Genomic DNA, 23809 nt, shown 5'->3' on the forward strand with positions numbered 1-23809 from the left:
GGACCCCCCCAAATCACCCCCTCCCCATATTACACCCCCACAAAATACCCCCCCTCCAATATCCCCCCCCCAAACCACTTCCCCACGTCACAGGGACCCCCCAAACCAGTCCATGGGACCCAGCCATGGGGCAGCCCCACAGCAGAGCACTGGGTGAGGGGGGGGGGGGTCACAAGTCGGGGTCCTCGGAGTCCCCGGGGGGGGGCGGCTCACGGCGGCCCCCCCACACGAAGCGGTAATTGTCCTGCAGTGCCTGCTGCCGCCGCCGCTCCCGGTGCACCTCGGGGGAGCCCTGCAGCTGGGGGGGACACGGGTCAGGGGGACCCAGCAATGGGGGGACACTCATGATGGGGGGGCCGCTCCCCCCCGCGCTCACCAGCACATTGAAGAAGATCTCCTTGAGGTTCTTGGTGTCCTCCTCTGACAGCCACCGGCCCTCGGCCTCGTCCCCCCCTGCTGTCACGATCTTGATCTCGATCTTCCCTGGGATAAGGAGGAGGGTTGGGGGGGATGTAGGAGAAAGAGAGTTGGGGAGATGGTGGAGGAGGAGAGCTGGGGGGGATGGAGGAGGAAGAGAGCTGGGGGGCATGGAGGAGGAAGAGGATGGGGCGGGATGGAGGAGAAGGAGGGTTGGGGGGGATGAAGGAAGAGGAGGGCTGGGGGTGACGGAGGAGGAGGAGGGTTGGGGTGACGGAGGAGGAGGAGGGTTGGGGTGACGGAGGAGGAGCAGGGTTGGGGTGACGGAGGAGGAGGAGGGTTGGGGTGACGGAGGAGGAGGAGGGTTGGGGTGATGGAGAAGCAGGAGGGCTGGGTGAGAGTTGGGGGTGACGGAGGAGGAGGAGGGTTGGGGGTGATGGAGGAGCAGGAGGGTTGGGGTGATGGAGGAGGAGGAGGGTTGAGGGTGATGGAGGAGGGTGAGAGTTGGGGGTGATGGAGGAGCAGGAGTGTTGGGGGTGATGGAGGAGCAGGAGGGTTGGGGTGATGGAGGAGGAGGAGGGTTGGGGTGATGGAGGAGAAGGAGGGTTGAGGGTGATGGAGGAGGAGGAGGGCTGGGGGTGATGGAGGAGGAGGAGGGTTGGGGTGATGGAGGAGGAGGAGGGTTGGGGTGATGGAGGAGGAGGAGGGTTGGGGTGATGGAGGCTGGCACTGGGGCTCCCCCAGCCCCTACCTTCTGCCCGCAGCCCCTCCTTGGCCAGCAGCTCCCGCACGTCGCTCTGGGGGTGGCCCTGGGGGGGTTCCTGGTGCCCGGACCTGCTCTTCCTCCCAGCTCCTTCCTCCTCCTCCCTCTCGCCCCCCCTGTCCAACTTGTCCATCAGGCGGTTGAGGGTGGAGGCCAAGGACTTGGAGGCCCGGGTCCGGTCAAACTCGCCCTTCAGCCCCTCGGTCTCCAGCTCATCCTCCACCTGCAGGTGATGGGTTTAGGGGGCTCGTGGGGGGGGGAGGGCAGCCCGGCCAGGGGAGTCCCAGCTCCATCCCCCACCTCATTGATGATGTTGTCAAACTCCTTCTCCATCTCTGTCTTCACCTCCTCCTTCAGCTGCGCCATCTGCTCCCGCGGCAGCAGCACGGCCTCCAGCTCCTTCTCAAAGCCACCCAGGAGGTCCTCGTCGTCCTCCTCATCCTCTTCTTCCTCCTCTGGCCGCTCCTTGTCGCCCACTGAGGGCTCCTCATGGGCTGGGAGGGCCTTGGCCGCTGCCTCTCCCACCTCCTCCTCCTCCTCACTCACCTTCTCCTTGGCCTAGAGGTGGAGGGAAGGTTCTCGTGGACACCCCTCAGAGGCAAGGGGACAGGCGAGGCCGGGAAGAGCTCCCCGTGGGCACCCACCTTTCTGGAGCTCTCCTTCAGCTCCTCGATGAAATGGAGCAGGTCCCCAAGGCTCCGGATCACTTTGAAGTGGATTTTCTTCCTCGGATCTACAAGGTGACCACAGCAAAGGACAGGCGGGGGGGACGGGGCTGTAGCGGGGGGCACAGGGAGCAGGCGCCACCGCGGGACTCACCGGTCACTCGGCCACCAGCTGCCCTCGGGGATGGCTCCTCCGCCTGCAGAAGGAGAGGGGGCGATGGAGCAGGAGCCCAGCGTGGCTCCTGCACAACGGGACACCCAGGAGGACTCACCCTGGTGCTGTCCTGGTGGCCGCCATCCTCACCGGTCACCTCGTGGCCCTGCTCCTTGGCTGGGTCTGCTTCATCCCTCGGCGTGCCTGGTGGGGGGAGGAAGAGGAGGGGACGTGGGCCCGGCTGCCCCCCGCCGCGATGGCTCCTTGGCCATGGGACATGGGCCCTACCGTCGCCATGGGCCACCGGTGCCCCCTCGGGGGGGGACCCAGGGGTCTCCACATCCCTCTCGCTCCACAGCTTCGTGTCCAAGGTCTTGAGCTCCTCCGAGATCTCCTCAACCTTCCGCTTGGTGTCCGCTGGAGGGACACAAGAGGGGGACCCGCGTCACCCCTGCGGGGTCCCACCCTGCACCCACCCCTGGGGGGCCCCACTACTCACAGACTTGGGCCCGGACGTACTGGACGTACTGGGCCGGGCTGAGCGCGGGCTGGCACAGGATGGGCTGCGGCGCCGCGCTGGGGGACGGTGGTGGTGGCAGATGCGGGGGGGTGTGAACCGTGAGCACATAGGAGCAGGACTGGGGCTCATCCACACGGGCGAGGTGGTCACCAGCCCCCTCCTCACACAGGAACTGGGGGGTGGAGCCATCATCAACACCGTCACCATCACCACCATCATCACCATCAGGATCACCACCATCATCACCACCACCATCATCACCATCACCACCACCACCATCACTGCCACCACCACCACCATCACCATTACCATCATCACCACCACCACCGTCACCGCTACCATCATCATCATCACCATCACCACCACCACCGTCACCGCTACCATCATCATCACTGTCACCATCACCCAGTGCCGCTGCAGCCTCACCCGCACTTCGGCCTCGCGGGCCCGGCCAGTGAGGTCGCAGCGGGAGCCATTCACGTAGCTCTGGCTGTGGTAGCGCTTCAGCCGGTGCTGCTTGGAGGCCTGCAGAGGGGTTGGAGCTGGGGATTCTCTGCTGGCTCGTACACGGGCTGGGTGCTGGCACATGCAGGTGGGATGGAGCCCAAACCTTGGCTGTTTCATCATCCCAGTCGAACGCTGACTGATAATAGCCGAGGAAGAGGATGTCTCCTTTGATCTCCGACTCTACAGTGAGAGGCCAGAGTGGCATAGGCTGGAGGGGACATCGGGGACAATTTGCCCCCCTCATCCTCCCTGTGCCACCGTCACCTTCCACATGGTACTGCTGGATGTGCTTCCCATAGCAGAACTCGTAGGTCCACCAGTCCTTGGTCTGGAAAAGATGGGGGTGAACAGGGATGGGGGCCCCCAAATCCCACCCTTTGTCCCTAGGGCCCACCCCATGCGCCAGAGCCCACCTTGACGAGGCAGGGAGCCGCTGCCATGGGCTGCAGGAGCTCGCTGACCCCGGAGCCGTTGTAGAGCTGCGCCTCCTCCAGGGGCTCCGGGGGGCTCCGCACGGCCGCCGCCGGGAGCCGGCACTCGTAGCGCTGCTTGAACTTGGAGGCCACCGTCACCACGTCCCCCGGCGGGCGCTGGGGGGGACACGGGGCTCGGGGGGGGTCCTTGGAGGGCACCGGTGCCCCCCTCCCCGTGCCTCACTTGCCCCAAGCCCACCCTGCCCAAAGGGGACCGAGCTACCGGGCAGCGGCGGCTCCGTTCCCGGCCCCACGGAGCCGGTTCCTGCCCTGTGGGGAGCCACCGGAGCCGCTCGGCGCCCGAGGGAAGGCCCGGAGCCCCCAGCCCCATGCCCGGGTGAACCACACTGGAACACGCGGTGTCCTCAGCCCGGTCCCCGGGCAGCGCCTCCAGCCCCGCGCCGAGCCCCACCGCCGGTACCGCCCGGGCCGCTGCCCCGCGCACCTGCCCGGCCAGCACGGGCTCGGCCAGGATCTCGAGGCCGTACTTGAGCTCGCCGAGCTCCTGCAGGTCCAGCGCGGCGCGGGCGCCCCGCAGCGCCGGGCCCAGCACGGCCAGGACCGAGAGGAGCAGCGGCCCCGGACCCGGGCCCCGGCCCCGCCGCGCCGCCATCTTCGCCCTCCTCACCGAGCCGCTTCCGCCCGACACCTCCCCGCGCCCGCCCCCGCGCTTCGCGTCCCGCGCAGTGATTGGTCACTGCGACTGCCCGTCTGAGCTCTGCTGTCTTCTATTGGTCAACGTATCGCGGTGACGTCACCGGTGTTGAGGCCGTGGCCTCAGGGCGGTGGCTCCTCCCGCGGCTGGCCGCGATTGGGCCGAGTCAGCTCTGGCGGCAGCCAATGGGGAGGCGGAGGGCGATGACGCAGGCAGAGGCGGGGATGCCGGCTCCCCATTGGCTGAGCTGGATGCAGGCGAACCCCGCGCCCTGATTGGTGGAGAGCGTGCAGAGCATCCCTGAGGGGGGATTGAGGGGAAGTGGGGGGCGCTTTGTCACGTGATTAACGGAGCCGGGAGGAGGGGGTCCGGCCCCGCTCCAGGGTGAGCCTCCCCCGTCTCCCCCCCCCCCCCGCGACCCCCAGGACCCTCCCCCCTCGCTCCCCAATTCCCAGCCCCCAATTCCCTCCCCAGCCCCCAAATCCCAGCCCCCATCCTCCCATTTCCCCTCCGGTCCCCCCCGCCGCAGGCAGTCCCGGCCCCCCCCGTTCCACCCCCCCGGGGCTCAATGGGGCCCTTGTTCTGCCCACGACTGGGCAGAGCCCGGCCTGTGGCACCAGGAGCCTCCGCCTCACAGGGGGGGCGGGACACGGGGATAAACAGAGGGGGGGGCCCTATCCCGACCCCCGCCAGCCCCGATGCGCCGGTGACAGCGGCGGCCGCCTCCTCCCCGCTTTTTGTTTCCCCCCGCTCCCCGGCTTCCCGCCCTGCCCGGGGCTGCGGCGGTGCCGTTCCCAACCGGGGCCGCCGGGGGCGCCCTTCCCCCCCCCCCCCCCCGCAGACACCGACCGACCCCCCCCCCCCGCCGGTGCCGGGACCCGCCGGCGGAGCCAGGTAGGGCCGGGGCCATCCAGAGCCTCCATATCGCTACAGGTCGAGGCGAGAGGGGGCACCTGCCGACATCTCCCTTCTCCCTAAGCTCCCACCCCGGCCTCCACATCCCCCGAGCCCCGCATTGGCCGCATTGCCTGACCCCCCCCCCAGTCTTTATCCCCCATTGCCTAACCCCCCAAACCTGACCCCGCCCACTCCTAACCCCCCCATTCCTGATCTCCCAATCCTGTCCCCCTATTCCTTGCCCCCCATTGCCAGACCCCTTCAATCCTGATCTCTCCACTCCTGAACCTCCAATGCTGCATCCCCAATCCTGTGCGCTGATTCCTGGCCCAGCGTTCCCAAACCGTCACAATCCTGACCCCCTCCATTCCTGATTCCCCGATCCTACCCCCCCATCCTGCCCCCCATTCCTCCCCCCCCATCCTGACCCCCCCCATTCCTGACCCCCCCTCCCTGCACAAAACCCCTGGGGGTGTCAGGGTGTGTCCCCTGGCCCTGACGCTGTCCCTATGTCTCCAGGCCGGTGTTGTGGGGGACAGAGCCATGAGCGTGAGTTGAGACCCCCCCAGAGACCTGCAGCCAGCCCGAGGTGAGACTGGGGATGCTGGGGGTGCTGGGAGCACTGGGGGCACTGGGGGGCAGTGGGAGGCACTGGGGCCACTGGGAGAACTGGGGGCACTGGGAGGCACTGGGGAACACTGGGAGCACAGGAATGATGAGGGGGCACTGGGAGGGGTATTGGGAAGCGCTGGAGGGCACTAAGCAGCACTGGGGGCACTGGAATTATTGGGGGCACTGGGTATCACTGGGGGCACTGGGAAGCACTGAGGGGCACTGGTGGCACTGGGGTCCACTGGTTAGCACTGAGAGCACTGGAATGACAGGGGGCACTGGGGAGCACTGGGGGGCACTGCGGGGCAATGGGATGCACTGGGAGCAGTGGGAGCACTGGGGGCACTGGCTGCACTGGGGAGCACTGGGGGGCACTGGGAGTACTGGGGGGCACTGGGAAGCACTGGGAGCACTGGAATGATGGGGGGCACTGGAGAGCACTGGGGGGCACTGGAATGCACTGGGAGCAGTGGGGGCACTGGGTGCACTGGGGAGCACTGGGGGGCACTGGGAAGCACTGGGAGCACTGGAATGATGGGGGGCACTGGAGAGCACTGGGGGGCACTGGAATGCACTGGGGGGCACTGGGAGTACTGGGGGGCACCGGGAAGCACTGGGAGCACTGGAATGATGGGGGCACTGGAGAGCACTGGGGGGCACTGGGAAGCACTGGGGGGCACTGGAATGCACTGGGAGCAGTGGGAGCAGTGGGGGCACTGGGTACACTGGGGAGCACTGGGGGGCACTGGGAAGCACTGGGAGCACTGGAATGATGGGGGGCACTGGAATGCACTGGGGGGCACTGGGGAGCACTGGGAGTACTGGGGGGCACTGGGAAGCACTGGGAGCACTGGAATGATGGGGGCACTGGAGAGCACTGGGGGGCACTGGAATGCACTGGGAGCAGTGGGACCACTGGGTGCACTGGGGAGCACTGGGGGGCACTGGGAGCACTGGGGGCACTGGGAAGCACTGGGAGCACTGAAATGATGGGGGGCACTGGGGGGCCCTGGAATGCACTGGGAGCAATGGGGGCACTGGGTGCACTGGGGAGCACTGGGGGGGCACTGGGGGCACTGGGATGCACTGGGAGAAGTGGAAGCACTGCGGGGCACTGGGGGGTACTGGGAGGCACTGGGAGCACTGGGGGGCACTGGGAGGCACTGGGAGCACTGGGGGGCACTGGAGGCACTGGGAGCGACAGGGGGTGCTGGAGAGGCTTGGGGCACACAAGGACACTGTGGGATTCGCGGGGACACTGGGAGGAAGCGGGGAGGCAATGGGAGGTTCTGGAGGGTGCCGAGGGGGGCACTGGGGGGGGGGGGGGGGGGTCCGTGTACTCTCGGGGTCACTCGGGGTCACTGTGCGCCCCCTCTCGCCGCTGTAGCGCCCCCTGGCGGCCGCAGCATGCGTGGCGCGCCGCGCTCGTGCGCGCTGGCGGTGGGCGTGGCCTCGGCGCTCGCGCTGCTGCTGCACCTCTGGGTGCCCGCGGGCCCCCCCAGCGTGGACCTGAGCGGCCCCCCCCGCCTGCCGCCCCCCCCGCGAGGGCCCGCGCGCGCCTACCCGCACGTGCCCTTCCGCCTGCGCCGTGACGTCATCGAGTGAGGGCGGGGCCCGCGGTTGGGGGCGGGGGGGCACAAGGGTGGGGGTTATTGGGGGGGGGGGGGGCGATGAGGGCACCCATGGGTGGGGGGAGCCGTTGGGTGGTACCTATGGGTGGGGGAGTACCCGTGGGTGGGTGCACCCGGGGGTGGGGAGCACCTCAGGATGGGGGCACGCGTGGGGTGTGAGTACCCATGGGTGGGGGGACCCATAGACATGAGAACCTCAGGACAGCGGCACCCATGGCTGGGAGCAGCCGTTGCTTCGGGTGGCACCCAAGGGTGGTGAGTCCAGGGACCCAGGGATGGAGCACCCCGGGGCTGGGGGTGGAGCCATGGGGCTGTTGCGGGGTGACTGGGGGTGGTGGGAAGGTGTCAGCATGGGTGGCGAGGCCGTGCTGGCCCATGCCGCTCCGTACTGGTCCATACAGGCCCATACTGTTCCATGCTGCTCCATGCTGCTCCATACTGGTCCATATGGGTCCATACTGGTCCATGCTGATCCATACCGGTCCATATTGGTCCATAATGTTCCATACTGGTCCATACTGGTCCATGCTGGCCCATACTGTTCCATGCTGATCCATACTGGTCCATATGGGTCCATACTGGTCCATACTGTTCCATGCTGATCCATGCTGGCCCATACTGTTCCATGCTGATCCATACTGGTCCATACGGGTGCATACTGGTCCATACCGGTCCATGCTGATCCATACTGGTCCATACTGGTCCATATGGGTCCATACTGGTCCGTGTTGGTCCATACTGGTCCATACGGGTCCATACTGGTCCATACCGGTTCATATGGGTCCATACGGGTCCATGCTGGTCCATGCTGATCCATACCGTTCCATACCGGTCCATACTGGTCCATGCTGATCCATACCGGTCCATATGGGTCCATACCAGTTCCATACTGGTCCATGCTGATCCATACCATTCCATACCGGTTCATATGGGTCCATACTGGTCCATATGGGTCCATGCTGGTCCATACTGGTCCATATGGATCCATGCCGATCCATACCGTTCCATACCGTTCCACACTGGTCCATGCTGGCCAATCGGCTCCGCTCCGCCCCCTGCAGGCTGCTGCCCGGGAACGGGTGCTCGTGCGCGGCGGAGCCGGGGCCTCTCTTCGGGCAGGGCCGCGGCGCCGTTGACTTCGGCAGCAGCTTCGGCCCCGGAGAGCGGCGGCTGCAGCAGCAGCGGGAGCGCGAGTTCCGCTCGTACCGGCAGCGGTGAGCGGGGAGCGCGGGGGGAGCGCGGTCACCGTGGGGCAGGACGGGACCTGCTGGGGATCTGCGTTGGGCAGGATGGGACCCCCTGGTCTCGTGTGGGGCAGGGTGGGACCGGCAAGGGTCACCGTGGGGCAGGATGAGCACCTGCTATGGGTCAGGGTGCTACGGGGCACGGCGCTGTGGGGCAGGGAGCTATGGGCAGGGTGCTATGGGGCTGGGTTCTGTGGAGCAGGGCGCTACGGGGCAGGGTGCTATGGGACAGGGCGCTATGGGGCAGGGCGCTACGGGGCAGGGTGCTATGGGGCAGGGCACCCACTGCGCGCTCCCCACAGGGTGCAGTCTCCGGCCGATCGCCTCCTCATCGTTCGCGCTAACTCGCCCCTGGAGTACCCGGCGCAGGGGGTGGAGGTGCGGCCGCTGCAGACGGTGCTGGTGCCCGGTGAGAGGGGCCGGGGGCCCGGGAGGGCGCTGTGGGGCAGGGGGTCATGAGGCCTCTGCCCCACTCATCTGCGCCCATCTCCGGTCCCACAGGGCTCAGCCTGCAGGCGGCCAGCAGGGAGAGCTATGAGGTGAGGAGGGGGGGAGGGCAGGGAGGGCAGATCAAGGGCACACCCTGGGACACATCTCCCCATTGCCCCCCATTGCCCCCCATTGCCCCCCATTGCCCCCATTGCCCCCCATTGCCCCAGGTGAACCTGACAGCCTCCATGGGGACGCTGGCGGTGGCGGCGGTGGTGGAGGGGGTGCTGCTGCGCGGCGAGGGGCAGCCCCAGCTCTCCATGGCCAGCACCCGCTTGGACCACCTCAACCGGCAGCTCCAGTTCGTCACCTACACCAACACCGTGTTCCACCCCGACACCGCCGACATCGGTGGGTGCTGGGCCCAGGGGGGGCTCTGGGTAGGTGCTGTGGATGGGTGCTGGTCCATGGGTGGGATGCAGATGGGTGCTGGCCCACGGGTGGGATGTGGATGGATGCTGGTCCATGGGTGTGATATAGGTGGGAGCTGGTCCACGGGTGGGATGCGGATGGGTACTGGTCCACAGGTGGGATGTGGATGGGTGCTGGTCCATGGGTGGGGTGTGGATGGGTGCTGGTCCATGGGTGGGGTGTGGATGGGTGCTGGTCCACAGGTGGGATGTGGATGGGTGCTGGTCCATGGGTGGGATGTGGATAGGTGCTGGTCCATGGGTGGGATGCGAATGGATACTGTCCATGGGTGGGATGTGGATGGGAGCTGGTCCATGGGTGGGATGTGGATGGGAGCTGGTCCATGGGTGGGCTCAGGTGGGTGCCGGCCCATGGGATCAGTGGATGGGGTGGGGGTCCCCGCGGTGGGGGGGTGCCGGTGCCGCCCAGCGCCCGCTGCCCCTCCAGTGCAGTTCTGCACCCACGGGCACGAGGCCGCCTTCGCCATCCGCATCCGGCACCCACCCGCGCCGAGGCTCTACGGTCCTGGAGACAGCGATGGTGATGGAGGTGACTGGGACTGAGCCCCAGTGCCCCCCCCCCAGTGCTCTTAGTGCCTCCCCGTGCCCTCAGTGCCTCCCGTGCCTTCCCAGCGCCCCCCCAGTGCCCCCTCTGTGCCCCCTGTGCCTCCCCAGTGCCCTCAGTGTCCCCCCAGTGCCCCCTGTGCCCTCAGTGCCTCCTGTGCCTTCCCAGTGCCCCCCCAGTGCTCTCCCAGTGCCCCCCCCATGCCCCCTGTGCCTCCCCAGTGCCCTCAGTGTCCCCCCAGTGCCCCCTGTGCCCTCAGTGCCTCCTGTGCCTTCCCAGTGCCCCCCCCATGCCCCCTCTGCCTCCCCAGTGCCCTCAGTGTCCCCTCAGTGCCCCCCCCCCCCAGTGTGTGCCCCAGTCCCTTTCCCCCCATGGCTCTGTCCCGTTCCCTGGGGGGGATCCCCTCCCCACGGCTCCCAGCCCTGCCTGCCCCCCAGGTTACAACGTCTCGGCGCTGGTCACCATCGCCACCAAAACCTTCCTGCGCTACGAGAAGCTGCGGGGGCTCCTCTCCAGCATTCGCCGCTTCTACCCCGGCGTCACCGTGGTGGTGGCCGACGACAGCCCCCGGCCCGAGCCCCTCAGCGGGCCCCACCTGGAGCACTACGTGATGCCCTTCGGCAAGGTGCGGGCTGTGCTCCGCCAGGGGTGCCATAGGGTGCTGTGGGGTGATGTGGGCTGCCATGGGGTGCTGTGGGCTGCCATGGGGTTCCATGGGGTGCTGTGGGATGCCATGGGGTGCTGTTGGGTGCCATGGGATGCAATGGGGTGCCTTGAGGTGCTGTGGGTGCCATCAGGTGCTGTGAGTGCTATGGATGCCATGGGGCGCTGTGGGATGCCATGGGGTGCTGTTGGGTGCCATGGGATGCAATGGGGTGCCTTGAGGTGCTGTGGGTGCCATCAGGTGCTGTGAGTGCTATGGATGCCATGGGGTGCTGTGGGATGCCATGGGGTGCTGTTGGGTGCCATGGGATGCAATGGGGTGCCTTGAGGTGCTGTGGGTGCCATCAGGTGCTGTGAGTGCTATGGATGCCATGGGTTACCATGGGGTGCTGTGGGATGCCTTGGGGTGCTGTGGACGTCATGGGCTGCTGTGGGGTGGACATGTGGCGAGCATGGGGTGGCTGTGGGGTGCCATGGGTTTACCATGGGGTGCAGTGGGGCAGGCGTGGGGCTGACGCTGTCCCCACAGGGCTGGTTCGCGGGGCGGAACCTGGCCGTGTCCCAGGTCACCACCAAGTACGTGCTGTGGGTGGACGACGACTTCATCTTCACGCCCCGCACGCGGCTCGAGAAGCTCGTGGATGTGCTGGAGAGAACCAGCCTGGACCTGGTGCGGGGGGGTCCCGCTACCCGGGGGGGGGGGGCAGAGGTGCCCTGGGGCTGGGGGGCTGCGGGTGGGTGATGCAGGAGCTCCCGGTCCCGCAGGTCGATGCCAGGGCTCTCGGGTCCCAGCCCCATCCCAGGGTCTCGGGTGCTGCTCTCAACCCACTCCCGGTGCTAGCGGCAGGGCTGCTGTTCCCATCCCAATCCTGTCCCTGAACCAGGGTTCGGGGGCTGTTCCCACCCTGTTCCTGGTGCCCAGAGCCAGTGCTGGATCTCGGGTTCAGGTCCCATTCCCGGTTCCTGTTCCCAGTTCCATGGTGGTTCCAGTACCAATGCCGGGGTCCAGGTTCCTGTTGCCGGTGCTCCCGGGTCCCATTCCCATTCCCATGTCTGTTCAATTCCCATTCCCATGTTTGTTCCTACTCCCATTCCTGTTCCCATTTCTTGTTGCCTTTCCAATTCCCATTCCCATTGCTGTTCCCATTCCTATTCCCATGTCTGTTCCAGTTCCCGTTCCCATTCACATGTCTGCTCCCATTCCCTGTTCCCTTTTCAATCCCTGTGTCTATTCCCATTCCTGTTTCCATTTCCATTCCTATTCCCATGTCTGTTCCAGTTCCCGTTCCCATTCACATGTCTGCTCCCATTCCCTGTTCCCTTTTCAATCCCTGTGTCTATTCCCATTCCTGTTTCCATTTCCATTCCTATTCCCATGTCTGTTCCCATTCCCGTGTCTGCTCCTGTTCCCTTTCCCATTCCCGTGTCTGCTCCCATTCCCTGTTCCCATTCCTGTGTCTGCTCCCATTTCCCGTTCCCATTCCCGTGTCTGCTCCCATTCCCATTCCCGTTCCCATTTCCTGTTCCCGTTCCCATTCCCGTGTCTGCTCCCATTCCCATTCCCGTTCCCATTCCCATTCCCGTGTCTGCTCCCATTCCCCGTTCCCCGTTCCCGTTCCCACTCCCGTGTCTGCTCCCATTCCCCGTTCCCGTTCCCACTCCCGTGTCTGCTCCCATTCCCTGTTCCCATTCCCGTGTCTGCTCCCATTCCCATTCCCGTTCCCATTCCCTGTTCCCGTTCCCATTCCCGTGTCTGCTCCCATTCCCCGTTCCCGTTCCCACTCCCGTGTCTGCTCCCATTCCCTGTTCCCATTCCCGTGTCTGCTCCCATTCCCATTCCCGTTCCCATTCCCTGTTCCCGTTCCCATTCCCGTGTCTGCTCCCATTCCCCGTTCCCACTCCCGTGTCTGCTCCCATTCCCCGTTCCCACTCCCGTGTCTGCTCCCATTCCCCGTTCCCACTCCCGTGTCTGCTCCCATTCCCCGTTCCCACTCCCGTGTCTGCTCCCATTCCCCGTTCCCACTCCCGTGTCTGCTCCCATTCCCCGTTCCCACTCCCGTGTCTGCTCCCATTCCCCGTTCCCACTCCCGTGTCTGCTCCCATTCCCCGTTCCCGTTCCCGTGTCTGCTCCCATTCCCCGTTCCCACTCCCGTGTCTGCTCCCATTCCCCGTTCCCACTCCCGTGTCTGCTCCCATTCCTGTTCCCACTCCCGTGTCTGCTCCCATTCCCCGTACCCGTTCCCGTGTCTGCTCCCATTCCCCGTTCCCGTTCCCGTGTCTGCTCCCATTCCCCGTTCCCGTTCCCGTGTCTGCTCCCATTCCCTGTTCCCGTTCCCGTGTCTGCTCCCATTCCCCGTTCCCGTGTCTGCTCCCGTTCCCCGTTCCCACTCCCGTGTCTGCTCCCATTCCCCGTTCCCACTCCCGTGTCTGCTCCCATTCCCTGTTCCCGTTCCCGTGTCTGCTCCCATTCCCCGTTCCCACTCCCGTGTCTGCTCCCATTCCCCGTTCCCACTCCCGTGTCTGCTCCCATTCCTGTTCCCACTCCCGTGTCTGCTCCCATTCCCCGTTCCCGTTCCCGTGTCTGCTCCCATTCCCCGTTCCCGTTCCCGTGTCTGCTCCCATTCCCTGTTCCCGTTCCCGTGTCTGCTCCCATTCCCTGTTCCCGTTCCCGTGTCTGCTCCCATTCCCCGTTCCCGTTCCCGTGTCTGCTCCCATTCCCCGTTCCCGTTCCCGTGTCTGCTCCCATTCCCTGTTCCCGTTCCCGTGTCTGCTCCCATTCCCCGTTCCCGTGTCTGCTCCCATTCCCCGTTCCCACTCCCGTGTCTGCTCCCATTCCCCGTTCCCGTTCCCGTGTCTGCTCCCGTTCCCCGTTCCCGTTCCCACTCCCGTGTCCGCTCCCGCTCCCCGTTCCCGGCCGGCTCCCGCCGTGACCTCGGTGCCGTTCCCGCTCCCGCAGGTGGGTGGCGCTGTGCGGGAGATCACCGGGTTCACCACCACGTACCGGCAGCGGCTCTCGGTGCGGGCGGGCGGCGCGGGCGGGGACTGCCTGCGGGCCCGGCCCGGCTTCCATCACCGCCTCGCGGGGTTCCCGGACTGCGTCGTCACCGACGGCGTCGTCAACTTCTTCCTGGCCCGGACGGACAAGGTCCGGCAGGTGGGGTTCGACCCCCGGCTGCGGCGCGTGGCGCACCTCGGTGAGCAGGGGGAGACGGGGAGAGACGGGGGACGTGTGTGGGACAGGGGGATGTGGGGATAGGGGATGTGGGGTTATGGGATATGGAACATGGAGATGTGGGATATGGGGATGTGGGGTATGGAACATGGAGATGTGGGATATGGGGATGTGGGGATAGGGGATGTGGGGTTATGGGATATGGAACATGGAGATGTGGGATATGGGGATGTGGGGATAGGGGATGTGGGGTTATGGGATATGGAACATGGAGATGTGGGATATGGGGATGTGGGGATAGGGGATGTGCGGTTATAGGATATGGGACATGGAGATGTGGGATATGGGGATGTGGGATATGGGATGTGGGGTTATAGGATATGGGGATGTGGGGATAGGGGATATGGGGTTATGGGATATGGAACATGGAGATGTGGGATATGGGGATGTGGGGATAGGGGATGTGGGGTTATGGGATATGGAACATGGAGATGTGGGATATGGGGATGTGGGGATAGGGGATGTGGGGTTATGGGATATGGAACATGGAGATGTGGGATATGGGGATGTGGGGATAGGGGATGTGCGGTTATAGGATATGAGGATGTGGGGATAGGGGATGTGGGGTTATGGGATATGGAACATGGAGATGTGGGATATGGGGATGTGGGGATAGGGGATGTGCGGTTATAGGATATGGGACATGGAGATGTGGGATATGGGGATGTGGGATATGGGATGTGGGGTTATAGGATATGGGGATGTGGGGATAGGGGATATGGGGTTATGGGATATGGAACATGGAGATGTGGGATATGGGGATGTGGGGATAGGGGATGTGGGGTTATGGGGATATGGAACATGGAGATGGATATGGGGATGTGGGGATAGGGGATGTGGGGTTATGGGATATGGAACATGGAGATGTGGGATATGGGGATGTGGGGATAGGGGATGTGCGGTTATAGGATATGAGGATGTGGGGATAGGGGATGTGGGGTTATGGGATATGGAACATGGAGATGTGGGATATGGGGATGTGGGGATAGGGGATGTGCGGTTATAGGATATGGGACATGGAGATGTGGGATATGGGGATGTGGGATATGGGATGTGGGGTTATAGGATATGGGGATATGGGCATATGGGGATGTGGGATATGGGGATGTGGGATATGGGCATATGGGGATGTGGGATGTGGGGTTATAGGATATGGGACATTGGGATGTGGGATATGGGGATATGGGATATGGAAACATGGGGATGTGAGATATGGGGATATGGGATGTGGAATATAGGACATGGGGATGTGGGGAGTGTGATACAGGGACATGGGGATATGCGACATGGGAATATGGGACATGGGGATGTGGGATATGTGACGGGGGGACATGGAACATGGGGATGTGGGACATGGGAACATGAGCTCATGGGGCTCCTGTCCCCCCACAAAGAGTTCTTTATTGACGGGCTGGGGGTGCTGCACGTGGGCTCCTGCGAGGACGTGGTTGTGGATCACGCGTCCAAGCTGGCGCTGCCGTGGCGCCGCTCCGAGGGGGAGCGCCAGTACGCGCGGTACCGGTACCCGGCGGCGCGCGACGACAGCCTCAGCCTCAAGCATCGCCTCTTCTTCTTCAAGAACCGCTTCAAGTGCATGGCCGGCAACTAAATCCTCCCCTGGCCACCCGCGGGGACAGCCAGCATGGGACACCCAACGGGACACCATATGGGCAAAGCTATGGGCAAACCCATGGACCACCACCCGGGGGGGGGGGAACCATCATGGGACACCCTATGGGCAAAGCTACAGGCAGACCCATGGGTCACGCTATGTGCCATGCTGTGGGTCACACTATGGGCCACCACCCGGGAGGGGAGCAACCATCATGGGACACCCAATGGGACACCCTATGAGCAAACCCATGGGCCACCCAATGGGGGACATCCCAACGGGACACTCTGTGGACCCACACATGGGCAACCCCATGAGCTGCCACCCCAGGGGCAGTAACCTGTATGGGACACCCCACTGGCACCACTTGGGGGACACCCCCATGGGAAGCTGCCGCCATGGGTCCCAACCTGAGGGGCACTGCCCATGGGCCATCACCCACGGGCACCCCAATGGGCCACTCTTTGGGGGGGGGGACACGACACACAGGACGGGACAACCACCATGTGCCATCCCATGGGTTACCCCATGGACAACCCCCATGGACCACCCTATGGATCACCCTGGGGGAGGGACCAGCCCCATATGCCACCCCATGGACAACCACGCGGGGGGGTGACAACCCCATAGGCCACCTCCATGGGCCACCCTATGATGGGCCACCCCCCTAGGGGGCCCTATGGGCCACGCCACGGGGGCGGGCAGCCCCATGGTTTACCCCAGTGTCCCCCCACCTTCCCCTGTGCCCCCCTCCTCCCCCCCCTCCCCGTTTTTAGCTCTTTTCTACTGGGGGGGGTGGTTCCGCCCCCCCCCCGGGGAACCCACGTGACCGCCCCCCCCGCCAGTTTTCTATTGTCCCCATGTCTCTTCCCTGCCTCAGGGGGCGGGGCTTCCCTTCCCCCCCCCTCCCTCCCCCCTTTTCTACCCAATGGATGGAGAGATTTTGACGACACCCGTCTCTGCCTCGTTACTGGCTCCGCCCCCCCGCGCCCGCCCCCTTTACTGCAGCGGGTGACGTCACTGGTGGGGGTGTGGCCTTTCTAGCACATTAACCCGGTTCTCCGGGCGAGGGGCGTGGCTTAAGGCGAGGGGCGTGGCCTTAGGGGGCTGCAGGAGCTCCCCTCCGTCCCCCCGTCCTGCTCCTGCCAACGGACGCACGGACACGGGCACAGGAGCGCCCCATCCCGGTGTTCCCATCCCGGTGTCCCATTCCCATGCTCCCACCCCGGTGTTCCCATCCCGGTGTCCCATTCCCATGCTCCCATCCCGGTGTTCCCATCCCGGTGTCCCATTCCCATGCTCCCACCCCGGTGTTCCCATCCCGGTGTCCCATTCCCATGCTCCCATCCCGGTGTTCCCACCCGGAAAGCCCCATCCCAACATCCCCCATCCTAGTGTCCCTATTCTCAGGTCTCCATCCCGGTGCTTCCACATCGGTGCCCCCCCTCCCAATGTCGCCATCCCACTGCCCCCCAACCTCCTGTCCCCCCAAGCTCCGCCCCCCCGACCCCCCCTCGCATCATTGCATATTTTTATTGGATCAAAGTTACAGATGGGGGGGGGATAAAAAATCAATTAATAAATTAACCGGCCGCCCCCCCCCCCAGGGCACCAACGCCCCCCGGGCCCTGCCATGGTCCTTGTTTCCCCCCCGGGGGAATCCCGGTTCCCTGGGGGGGATGTCCCCGTCCTCCAGGGGGCGGGGTCCCAGTGCCCCGCCCCCGGCTCAGTCCTCGGTGATGCCCTTTGCCCGCAGCTCCTCCTGCACCCGCGCCAGGTACGTGGGGTCGGGGTACCCGAACCTGGAGGGGTGTGGGGGGGTGCTCAGTGGGTGCCCCCACCTTCGTACCCCCAGGGACCCATAGCCTGGTTTTGGGGGTCCCCACCCCAGGGTGCCCCCCCACCAAGGGTGTTCACACCCATGCTCTGCCCCTGCCACAAGGACACCCCCTACCCCGAGGCCCCCAGCCCAGGTACCCCCATATCCCCAAGCCCTGCCCGCAGGGGCGTCCCCCCCGGGGTATCCCCAATCCCCAGGGGTGCCCCCACCCATGAGTATATCCCTCCATGGGTGTCCCCCACCCCATACAGGTGGGGCCCTTTCACCCCAAGGGTGCTCCCCCCTTCCCCTGGGGTGACCCTGAGCCCCATGGGTACCCCCGCAGATGCCCCACTCCCAGGGGTACCCCTACCCCAGGCCTCCATCCCCCTGGGGTGTGCCCCCCCCAGATCCCCCCCATGGGTGCCGTACAGCTGGGGCCCGCCGGTGCAGCTGGTCTTGTGGTGGATGTCATTCCAGGTGATGACATTGGCCCTGCCCGTGGTCATGGAGGTGCCCACGGTGAAGGTGAGGCGCTGGGCAAAGGCCTTGCGGAACAGCCCCAGCACCTTGTTGCCCTCGGGGCAGTCAGGCAGGTACGCCACGCGTGTGGTACCCGGGTAGCGCACGCCAGGGTTGGGGTGCTCCTCCTGCGGGGGGGGCACCCTGAGTGACCCAGCAGAGGTATGGGGCTGGGGGCACCCAGCAGGGCCTGGGGTCATCCAGAGGTACCAGGGAAACACAGCATTGCCACGGTGCTGTACCCAAGGCTATAGGGCTGGGGCACCCAGTAGTGTTTGGGCTCCCCAGCAGGGTTTGGGCCCTGCTTTGGTGTCACCCATCACGTCCTGGGCTCCCCAATAGGGTTTGGGCTCTGCTTTGGTGTCACCCATCACGTCCTGGGCTCCCCAATAGGGTTTGGGTTCTGCTTTGGTGTCACCCATCACGTCCTGGGCTCCCCAATACGGTTTGGGTTCTGCTTTGGTGTCACCCATCACGTCCTGGGCTCCCCAGCAGGGTTTGGGCCCTGCTTTGGTGTCACCCATCACGTCCTGGGCTCCCCAGCAGTGTTTGGGCCCTGCTTTGGTGTCACCCATCATGTCCTGGGCTCCCCAATAGGGTTTGGATTCTGCTTTGGTGTCACCCATCACGTCCTGGGCTCCCTCCCTTCACCCAAGCCACCAAGGTTTTGGGGCAGGCAGAACCCCCCACAGGTCCCCACTCTGGTGGTGGGAGCCGCCGGCCCCATCTTACCCCCTGCACGCCGGGCGGGAAGACGTACTGGATGATGATGGTGCCGAAGCTCTCGTAGCCGGGCAGCAGGAGCCCGGCGTCGCGCGTCACCAGCATGCGGCCATTGGGGGGCTGGTTGCCCACCAGGGTCCCGTAGAAGCGCCCACACATGGGGCAGGCGGTCTTGACCTGCAGCGCCCGCGTGATGCACGCCTCGCAGAAGGAGTGCCGGCACTTCTCCAGCGTCTTCATCTTCTGGATCTCCCCCAGGCAGATGGGGCACTGGCGCTCGGGCTCCTCCTCCCGCGAGCATCCGGCTGCCGACGGCCCCCCTGAGGACGAGGGGGCTGTGGATGTGCCCCGGCCCCCCAGGGCAGCGCCGCCGGGCTCCAGGACGGTGACGCATCCGACCAGCTCACCATGGCGGCTCGAGGGGCTCTTCTTCTTGAGTTCCTTCTCTGTCTCCTTCAGCAAGGCCTTGAGGGCTTTGCGGGCTGGGCAGAGCCCACCCGGGGGGCCCGGGGGGGGCACACAGAGCTGCAGGACGTAGATGTCGGAGGTCTCCCCATCCACCATGATGCTGACCTTGGTCTCCTCCTTCAGCCGTGCCAGCTTGGCCGGGCTCTCCTTGGTCAAGAAGTCCCAGACGCGCTTGGAGACAGTGACCTTGTTCTTAGTGGCCCCCCCGCACGCTGCCATCCTGGAGAGGACAAATGACACTGGGGGGGGTGTCCCCCCCACGGGGGTCAGAGCTTGAGAGGTGGCACCCACAGGCGGCCCCATGGGACCTGGGTGTCAGCGTCCCCCCCACGCCCCACACGCAGTGGAGGGGTCAGCGCATGCAGGCACCGCTCGAGGCAGCACCTCAGGGACTAAAACCCCAAAGCGATCAAGTTAAGGGGGGGGTCATAGCCCTGTGACCCATGGAGGGAATATTTAGGGGACCCCTTTGCTCAGCCCCCCACAATGGTGTGCCCAAAGGGGAGGTCCTCAAACCCGGGGGGGGGTCCCGAGGCCCATGGGGGGTGACACCCACCTGGCGAGCCCATGGGGGACAGCAGGAGCCGGAGATGCCAGCGGAGCACCGGAGCCACGAGCCACAGGCTGCAGGGAGGGACACGGGGGGGTCACATGGGGGTCTCTGGCCCAGTTATGGGGGTCATCACCCCCCAAGCACCATCACCCCCCATGTCCCCAGGAGACCCGGCAATAACAAACAGGCCCCGCGCCCCCCCTCGAAGGAGCTGGAGACCCCCGGCCCCTCCTGCACCCTGAGCCCCACCACTCCACGCGTGCGGCTCCCCCATTGAGCGGGGTCCCCTCGGCTGGGAGGGTCCCCCCTGAGCTGCCCGGGGGATCCCCGGGCCTGGGGGTACCCGGGGTGCGCGGAGGGGACCGGATGGGGCCGCTGCCTGTTCCGGGAGGCCCAGATGGGGCCCGGGGCGCTCGGGGGAGGCCTGACCGGGCCGAGGGGCCTGTTCCCGGGAACAGCCGGACCCGGTGGCGGGGCAAGGGGGTCCCGGTGCCCGTCCCCGTCTCCCCGTGCACCCCCCCTTCCCCCGGACCCACCATCGCCGGGAGGACCGAGCGGGGCGGCGGTGGTGGCAGCGGCGGCGGCGGGGCCCGGAGCCGCCGCGCGTCACGTGACGCGCGGGGCGGGGCCGCCATGGCAACGGGGGCGGGGACCATGGCAACGGCAGTGGAGGGAGGAGGGCCCCGAGCGAGGAGCAGCGGGAGGGTCGCCATGGGAACGGCGCGCGATGGCGGGGGCGGAGCCAAAGGAAAGGGGCGGGGGAAGGAGGCGGGGGCGTGGCCAGGAATCCAGCCGCAGCCCCGCTATGGGGAGCGGTCAGACGAATAGAGGGCGTGGCTTGGATGAGGGCGGGGCCTAGAGGCAGGCGAGAGGCGTTGCGGGGGGGTCTCGGTACCGCGGGGGGGGTCTCGGGTCCCGTTCACGGCGCGGAGCCGGCTCTGGATCAATAATTTATTGAGACACAGAACGGGGGGGCGGTGGGGGGGGGCACCCCCAGCGACCTCCTTGGATAGAGGGGGGGTGTCGGGAATCACCCCAAGTCCCTGTCCTCCCGGGGCGGGGTCACACAAGGTCAGGGACCCTCCCATGGGAATGGGGTCACCCCTGAGGGCTGCAATAAGGGGGGGGGGCTCTGGTGGACCCCCAGGCCCCATATGGAGGGAGCGGGGGGGGGAGGGCAAGGAATGGGACCCCCCCCCAGGGCTGGCTCAGAAGAGGAGGAGAAGCTGGGGAGAAGGAAGAGGTCCCTCCTGGGGCAAGTAGTGTGTGAGCCCCCCCGATGGCGGGGGGGCAGAAGCCCCAGCCCACCCCTACCCCCCAGTAAAGTTAAGGCACTTGTACAGCAAACCGAGGCCTGCTGGGGGACCATGGATTGGGAAGGGGGGGGGCCCTTGGTCCCGGGGTGGGGGGCGTTGGTCCAGAGGCCTCCCCTAAGCAAAGATGTTGGTGATGAAGTCGAGGAAGCGCTTCCCGTACTGCTCGGGGTTCACGGTGGAGATCTCGGCTCCCGCCTGGGGGGGAGGCACAGGGTCAGACCCCCCCTGCCACAGACCTCCCCCTAAAGCCCCCCTTGGACCCTGCAGCCCCCTTCCCACCAAGACTCCCCCCAAAACCCTGCCAAGGGGCTGTAGCCCACCCAAGCACCCCCCCCCCAAAGTTTTCACAACTGACCCAAAACACCCCCATAGTTTGGGCCCCCCCTCACCCCGTGCTTGACCGTCTTGGCCGCGTGCGCTGCCTTCTTGCGGGCATCGTACTGAGTGAGGACGTCGATGAGCCCCATGAAGTAGACCTCACGCCGAGGGGCGGCTGTGGGGGCGGACACGGGGTGGGTCGGGGGGGGTCAGGGAGGTCTGTGTGCCCCCCCCCCCCCCTCCAACCCCCCCAGCCTCACCCTCACTGCAGCGCAGGGCATAGACGTCCACGTAGGGGTCGAAGTCTCCGGGGCCGAGGGGCCGGTGGGAGTTGAGGAAGGTGCCAATGCCCTCAGGGGATGTTCCAAACCCCCCTGCCCCCCCCCCCTCATCGCCCCCCCCTTCTTCTTCCTCCAGCTCCTCTTCCTCCAGCTCCTCCCGCCCCACCTCGTGGATGCCCAGCAGGAGGCTGTAGTCCATGATCTTCAGCTGCACCAGGAACTATGGAGTGGGGGGGACACAACCAGAGCACCCGCGTTGGCGCGGGGCCTCCCTGAGGCCGCTTCAGGGGGTGCGGCACCCACACTATGCGTACCAGTTTGGGGTGCAGCACCCACACCACGGGTCCCAGTTTGGGGTGCAGCACCCACACTACAGGTCCCAGTTTGGGGTGCAGCACCCACACCCTGGGTCCCAGTCTGGGGTGTAGGCCCCAACTCGCCCACCTCCACGTCCCTCTTGAGCTTCTCCATGAAGTCCCTCTGGTCCTCCTGCCCCACGTAGACCTTCTCGTTCTTGTTCAGGAAGTCCATGTCCTTCAGGGTGGGCAGGTCTTTGCCCTGCAACATGGCGGGGGGGGCACAATGGGGAAGAGCCCCTCAAAAAAGCATCAAGTTGGAGGGGGGAGGCAATGGGGGGATCCCCAGGGGTGAAGGGGCCCACATGCCCATAGCAGAGGGCTTAGATCTGTGCCAGCCCCACCACGAGCCATCACCAGGGGTGGTAGCAAAGGACCTGTCATTACTGGGGGGGGGGGGGGGGGGGAATAATGAGGCCTGGAGCCCTGCCTCAAGTCTCGGGGGGGGTCACATCCCACCTCCCCACCCCGGTACCTTCTCCTTGTCGCTGGCTTCTCGGGACACCAGGGAACCCTGCAGAGATGTGAAGGTGATGGAGAGGAACCATGAAGTGGGGATTGCACTTGGGGGGGGGGGGGGGGGGGGGTGCCCAGGTCCGTCCCCCCCGTTACCTTGAGGTCGTATTTGCGGTGCACGGGCAGGCGGTGGCTGAACGTGTTCCTCATGACCAGCAGGTAGGTCTCCTCGCTGTCCACGCTCACGCGGTACATGCCCAGGAAGCGGGGCAGGAGCGTGCTGCCGTGGCACTGCACCACGTACTGCGGGGGGGGGGGGCACAGTGACACACCGGGACCAGCGGGGACCCCCCCCCGGCACCCCCGTACCTGGTGGTAATGGGAGAGGAGCCCGTGGACATCGGCCACGTCTTCCCCCGACAGCTCCTTGGCCACCAGGGTGCGGTCAGAGCACAGCAGGAGCCGCCGGTCGCTGCCCACCCACTGCGGGGGGCTCCGGGTGAGAGACACCTGAGGGGGGGACCCCAAAATCAGCGAAGAGGGGGCGGAAAGGGTGCCCCAATGCCCCCCCCCCCCGCTGTCGCTGTCCCCTCACCTGATAGTCCTGGTCGTCAATCCCGAAGCGCTCCCGCAGGTTCCGGAACACCTGAGGACAGTACTCCTTGAACTTGAAGTGGCCGGGCAGGTTCTCCCTGCGGACGGAGGGGGGGGGGGGGGTGGGTGTCAGGGCACGGCAGCGGCGGGGGCACCGGGAGGGGAGGGCCCCGCTGCCCTCGTCCCGCACGCACCGGTTGAAGAGGTGGTTGTTGACCTTGATCTTGGAGCTGGCGCGGAAGTCGTCGGGCAGCAGCATCACGGGCGGCGGCACCTGGCTCAGCTCGCTCACCTGCGGGGCAGCGCTCGCTGTGGGACCGCCCGGCACCGGGAGCGGCGGGGCCCGGCCGGGTCCCGGTGCCGGGGCCTGACCTGGTGGGTGACGCCCCAGCAGAGCACGGCCAGGAGCGGGTCCGCGGCCCGCGGCACCTTCACGCGCTGCGGCACAAACCGCTTCTGCTTCTTCTTCGTCTTGGCCCGCGGCGCCCCCGGGCCCGCCGCCGCCGCCGCCATGGCGCCACTTCCGCCCGGGCCCGAGCGGCGCCGGAAGCGGGAAGCGGGGAGCAGGAAGCCGATGGGGGAAGTGGAGGACTGCGCATGCGCCGTGTGCGTGCAACCGGCCCGCGCTCCGGTAGGGGGCGTCTGGGGCCCCATGGCGGGTACATGTGACCGCACAGCTGACGTATGTGACCCTATAGATGACGCCTATGACCCTATATGGGATGTATGTGACCCTATAGGTGACGCCTATGACCCTATATGGGATGTATGTGACCCTATAGGTGACGCCTATGACCCTATATGGGAAGTATGTGACCCTATAGGTGGCGCCTATGACCCTATATGGGATGTATGTGACCCTATAGATGATGCCTATGACCCTATATGGGATGT

At 66.0% G+C, this 23809-nt stretch overlaps 4 protein-coding genes across 6 annotated transcripts; 1 reads left to right on the forward strand and 3 right to left on the reverse strand.

Annotated features, from left to right (window-relative positions):
- Positions 1–83: 83 nt before the first annotated feature.
- OS9 (OS9 endoplasmic reticulum lectin) lies at positions 84–4117 on the reverse strand. The gene is made up of 14 exons (XM_061443999.1): positions 3945–4117; positions 3440–3616; positions 3291–3354; positions 3130–3206; positions 2946–3044; positions 2499–2691; positions 2288–2416; positions 2118–2203; positions 2000–2042; positions 1825–1913; positions 1481–1738; positions 1169–1403; positions 377–483; positions 84–298 (listed from the first exon to the last, which is right to left on the reverse strand). Exons 1-14 carry the CDS (start codon positions 4110–4112, stop codon positions 170–172), a joined length of 1854 nt encoding a protein of 617 aa, XP_061299983.1. The 5' UTR covers positions 4113–4117; the 3' UTR covers positions 84–169.
- Positions 4118–7059: 2942 nt separating this feature from the next.
- B4GALNT1 (beta-1,4-N-acetyl-galactosaminyltransferase 1) lies at positions 7060–15579 on the forward strand. Its single transcript, XM_061444016.1, has 10 exons — positions 7060–7264; positions 8356–8508; positions 8841–8947; positions 9040–9077; positions 9198–9378; positions 9886–9987; positions 10440–10627; positions 11195–11335; positions 13622–13859; positions 15292–15579. Exons 1-10 carry the CDS (start codon positions 7071–7073, stop codon positions 15504–15506), a joined length of 1557 nt encoding a protein of 518 aa, XP_061300000.1. The 5' UTR covers positions 7060–7070; the 3' UTR covers positions 15507–15579.
- A 1622-nt stretch (positions 15580–17201) lies between these two features.
- On the reverse strand, positions 17202–20334 carry DTX3 (deltex E3 ubiquitin ligase 3). 3 transcript variants are annotated; one of them, XR_009741604.1, is made up of 5 exons: positions 20131–20334; positions 19598–19665; positions 18611–19261; positions 17761–17978; positions 17202–17311 (listed from the first exon to the last, which is right to left on the reverse strand). XR_009741604.1 is itself a non-coding variant. In XM_061444005.1 (5 exons), the coding sequence occupies exons 1-5, from the start codon at positions 20305–20307 to the stop codon at positions 17236–17238; spliced, it is 1218 nt and encodes a 405-aa protein (XP_061299989.1). In that variant the 5' UTR covers positions 20308–20334; the 3' UTR covers positions 17202–17235. The 3 variants fall into 3 exon arrangements, 2 of the variants coding, with proteins under 2 accessions (XP_061299989.1, XP_061299990.1); XM_061444005.1 differs by having other exon boundaries at positions 18583–19261; XM_061444006.1 differs by having other exon boundaries at positions 17217–17311; positions 18583–19280; positions 20131–20218.
- Positions 20335–20973: 639 nt separating this feature from the next.
- On the reverse strand, positions 20974–23450 carry PIP4K2C (phosphatidylinositol-5-phosphate 4-kinase type 2 gamma). Its single transcript, XM_061444017.1, has 10 exons — positions 23288–23450; positions 23110–23207; positions 22917–23013; positions 22691–22831; positions 22478–22624; positions 22341–22379; positions 21954–22067; positions 21489–21729; positions 21300–21403; positions 20974–21105 (listed from the first exon to the last, which is right to left on the reverse strand). The coding sequence occupies exons 1-10, from the start codon at positions 23426–23428 to the stop codon at positions 21025–21027; spliced, it is 1203 nt and encodes a 400-aa protein (XP_061300001.1). The 5' UTR covers positions 23429–23450; the 3' UTR covers positions 20974–21024.
- Positions 23451–23809: the final 359 nt, after the last annotated feature.

Source organism: Pezoporus flaviventris, unplaced genomic scaffold (assembly GCF_033815535.1).
Source record: "Pezoporus flaviventris isolate CSIRO_AGI_PZ_B2104156 unplaced genomic scaffold, CSIRO_AGI_Pfla_v1 ptg000592l, whole genome shotgun sequence".
Lineage (NCBI taxonomy): Eukaryota > Metazoa > Chordata > Aves > Psittaciformes > Psittacidae > Pezoporus > Pezoporus flaviventris.

Bases quoted from the DNA above. Each gene is read 5' to 3' on its own strand.
- OS9 (XM_061443999.1), bottom strand. From the start codon at position 4,112: ATGGCGGCGCGGCGGGGCCGGGGCCCGGGTCCGGGGCCGCTGCTCCTC. The intron at 3,045-3,129 runs GTTTGGGCTCCA...ACCCCTCTGCAG, and splicing joins GGGATGATGAAACAGCCAAG to GCCTCCAAGCAGCACCGGCT. The intron at 1,914-1,999 runs GTGAGTCCCGCG...GTCACCTTGTAG, and splicing joins AGCTGGTGGCCGAGTGACCG to ATCCGAGGAAGAAAATCCAC.
- PIP4K2C (XM_061444017.1), bottom strand. From the start codon at position 23,428: ATGGCGGCGGCGGCGGCGGGCCCGGGGGCGCCGCGGGCCAAGACGAAG. The intron at 23,208-23,287 runs GTCAGGCCCCGG...GCTGCCCCGCAG, and splicing joins GCTGGGGCGTCACCCACCAG to GTGAGCGAGCTGAGCCAGGT. The intron at 22,832-22,916 runs GTGAGGGGACAG...TCCCCCCCTCAG, and splicing joins TTGACGACCAGGACTATCAG to GTGTCTCTCACCCGGAGCCC.
- DTX3 (XM_061444005.1), bottom strand. From the start codon at position 20,307: ATGGCGACCCTCCCGCTGCTCCTCGCTCGGGGCCCTCCTCCCTCCACT. The intron at 19,666-20,130 runs GTGGGTCCGGGG...CCCTCCCTGCAG, and splicing joins GCTCGGTCCTCCCGGCGATG to CCTGTGGCTCGTGGCTCCGG. The intron at 19,262-19,597 runs GTGGGTGTCACC...TGTCCTCTCCAG, and splicing joins GTCCCCCATGGGCTCGCCAG to GATGGCAGCGTGCGGGGGGG.
- B4GALNT1 (XM_061444016.1), top strand. From the start codon at position 7,071: ATGCGTGGCGCGCCGCGCTCGTGCGCGCTGGCGGTGGGCGTGGCCTCG. The intron at 10,628-11,194 runs GTGCGGGCTGTG...CTGTCCCCACAG, and splicing joins ACGTGATGCCCTTCGGCAAG to GGCTGGTTCGCGGGGCGGAA. The intron at 13,860-15,291 runs GTGAGCAGGGGG...CCCCCCACAAAG, and splicing joins GCGGCGCGTGGCGCACCTCG to AGTTCTTTATTGACGGGCTG.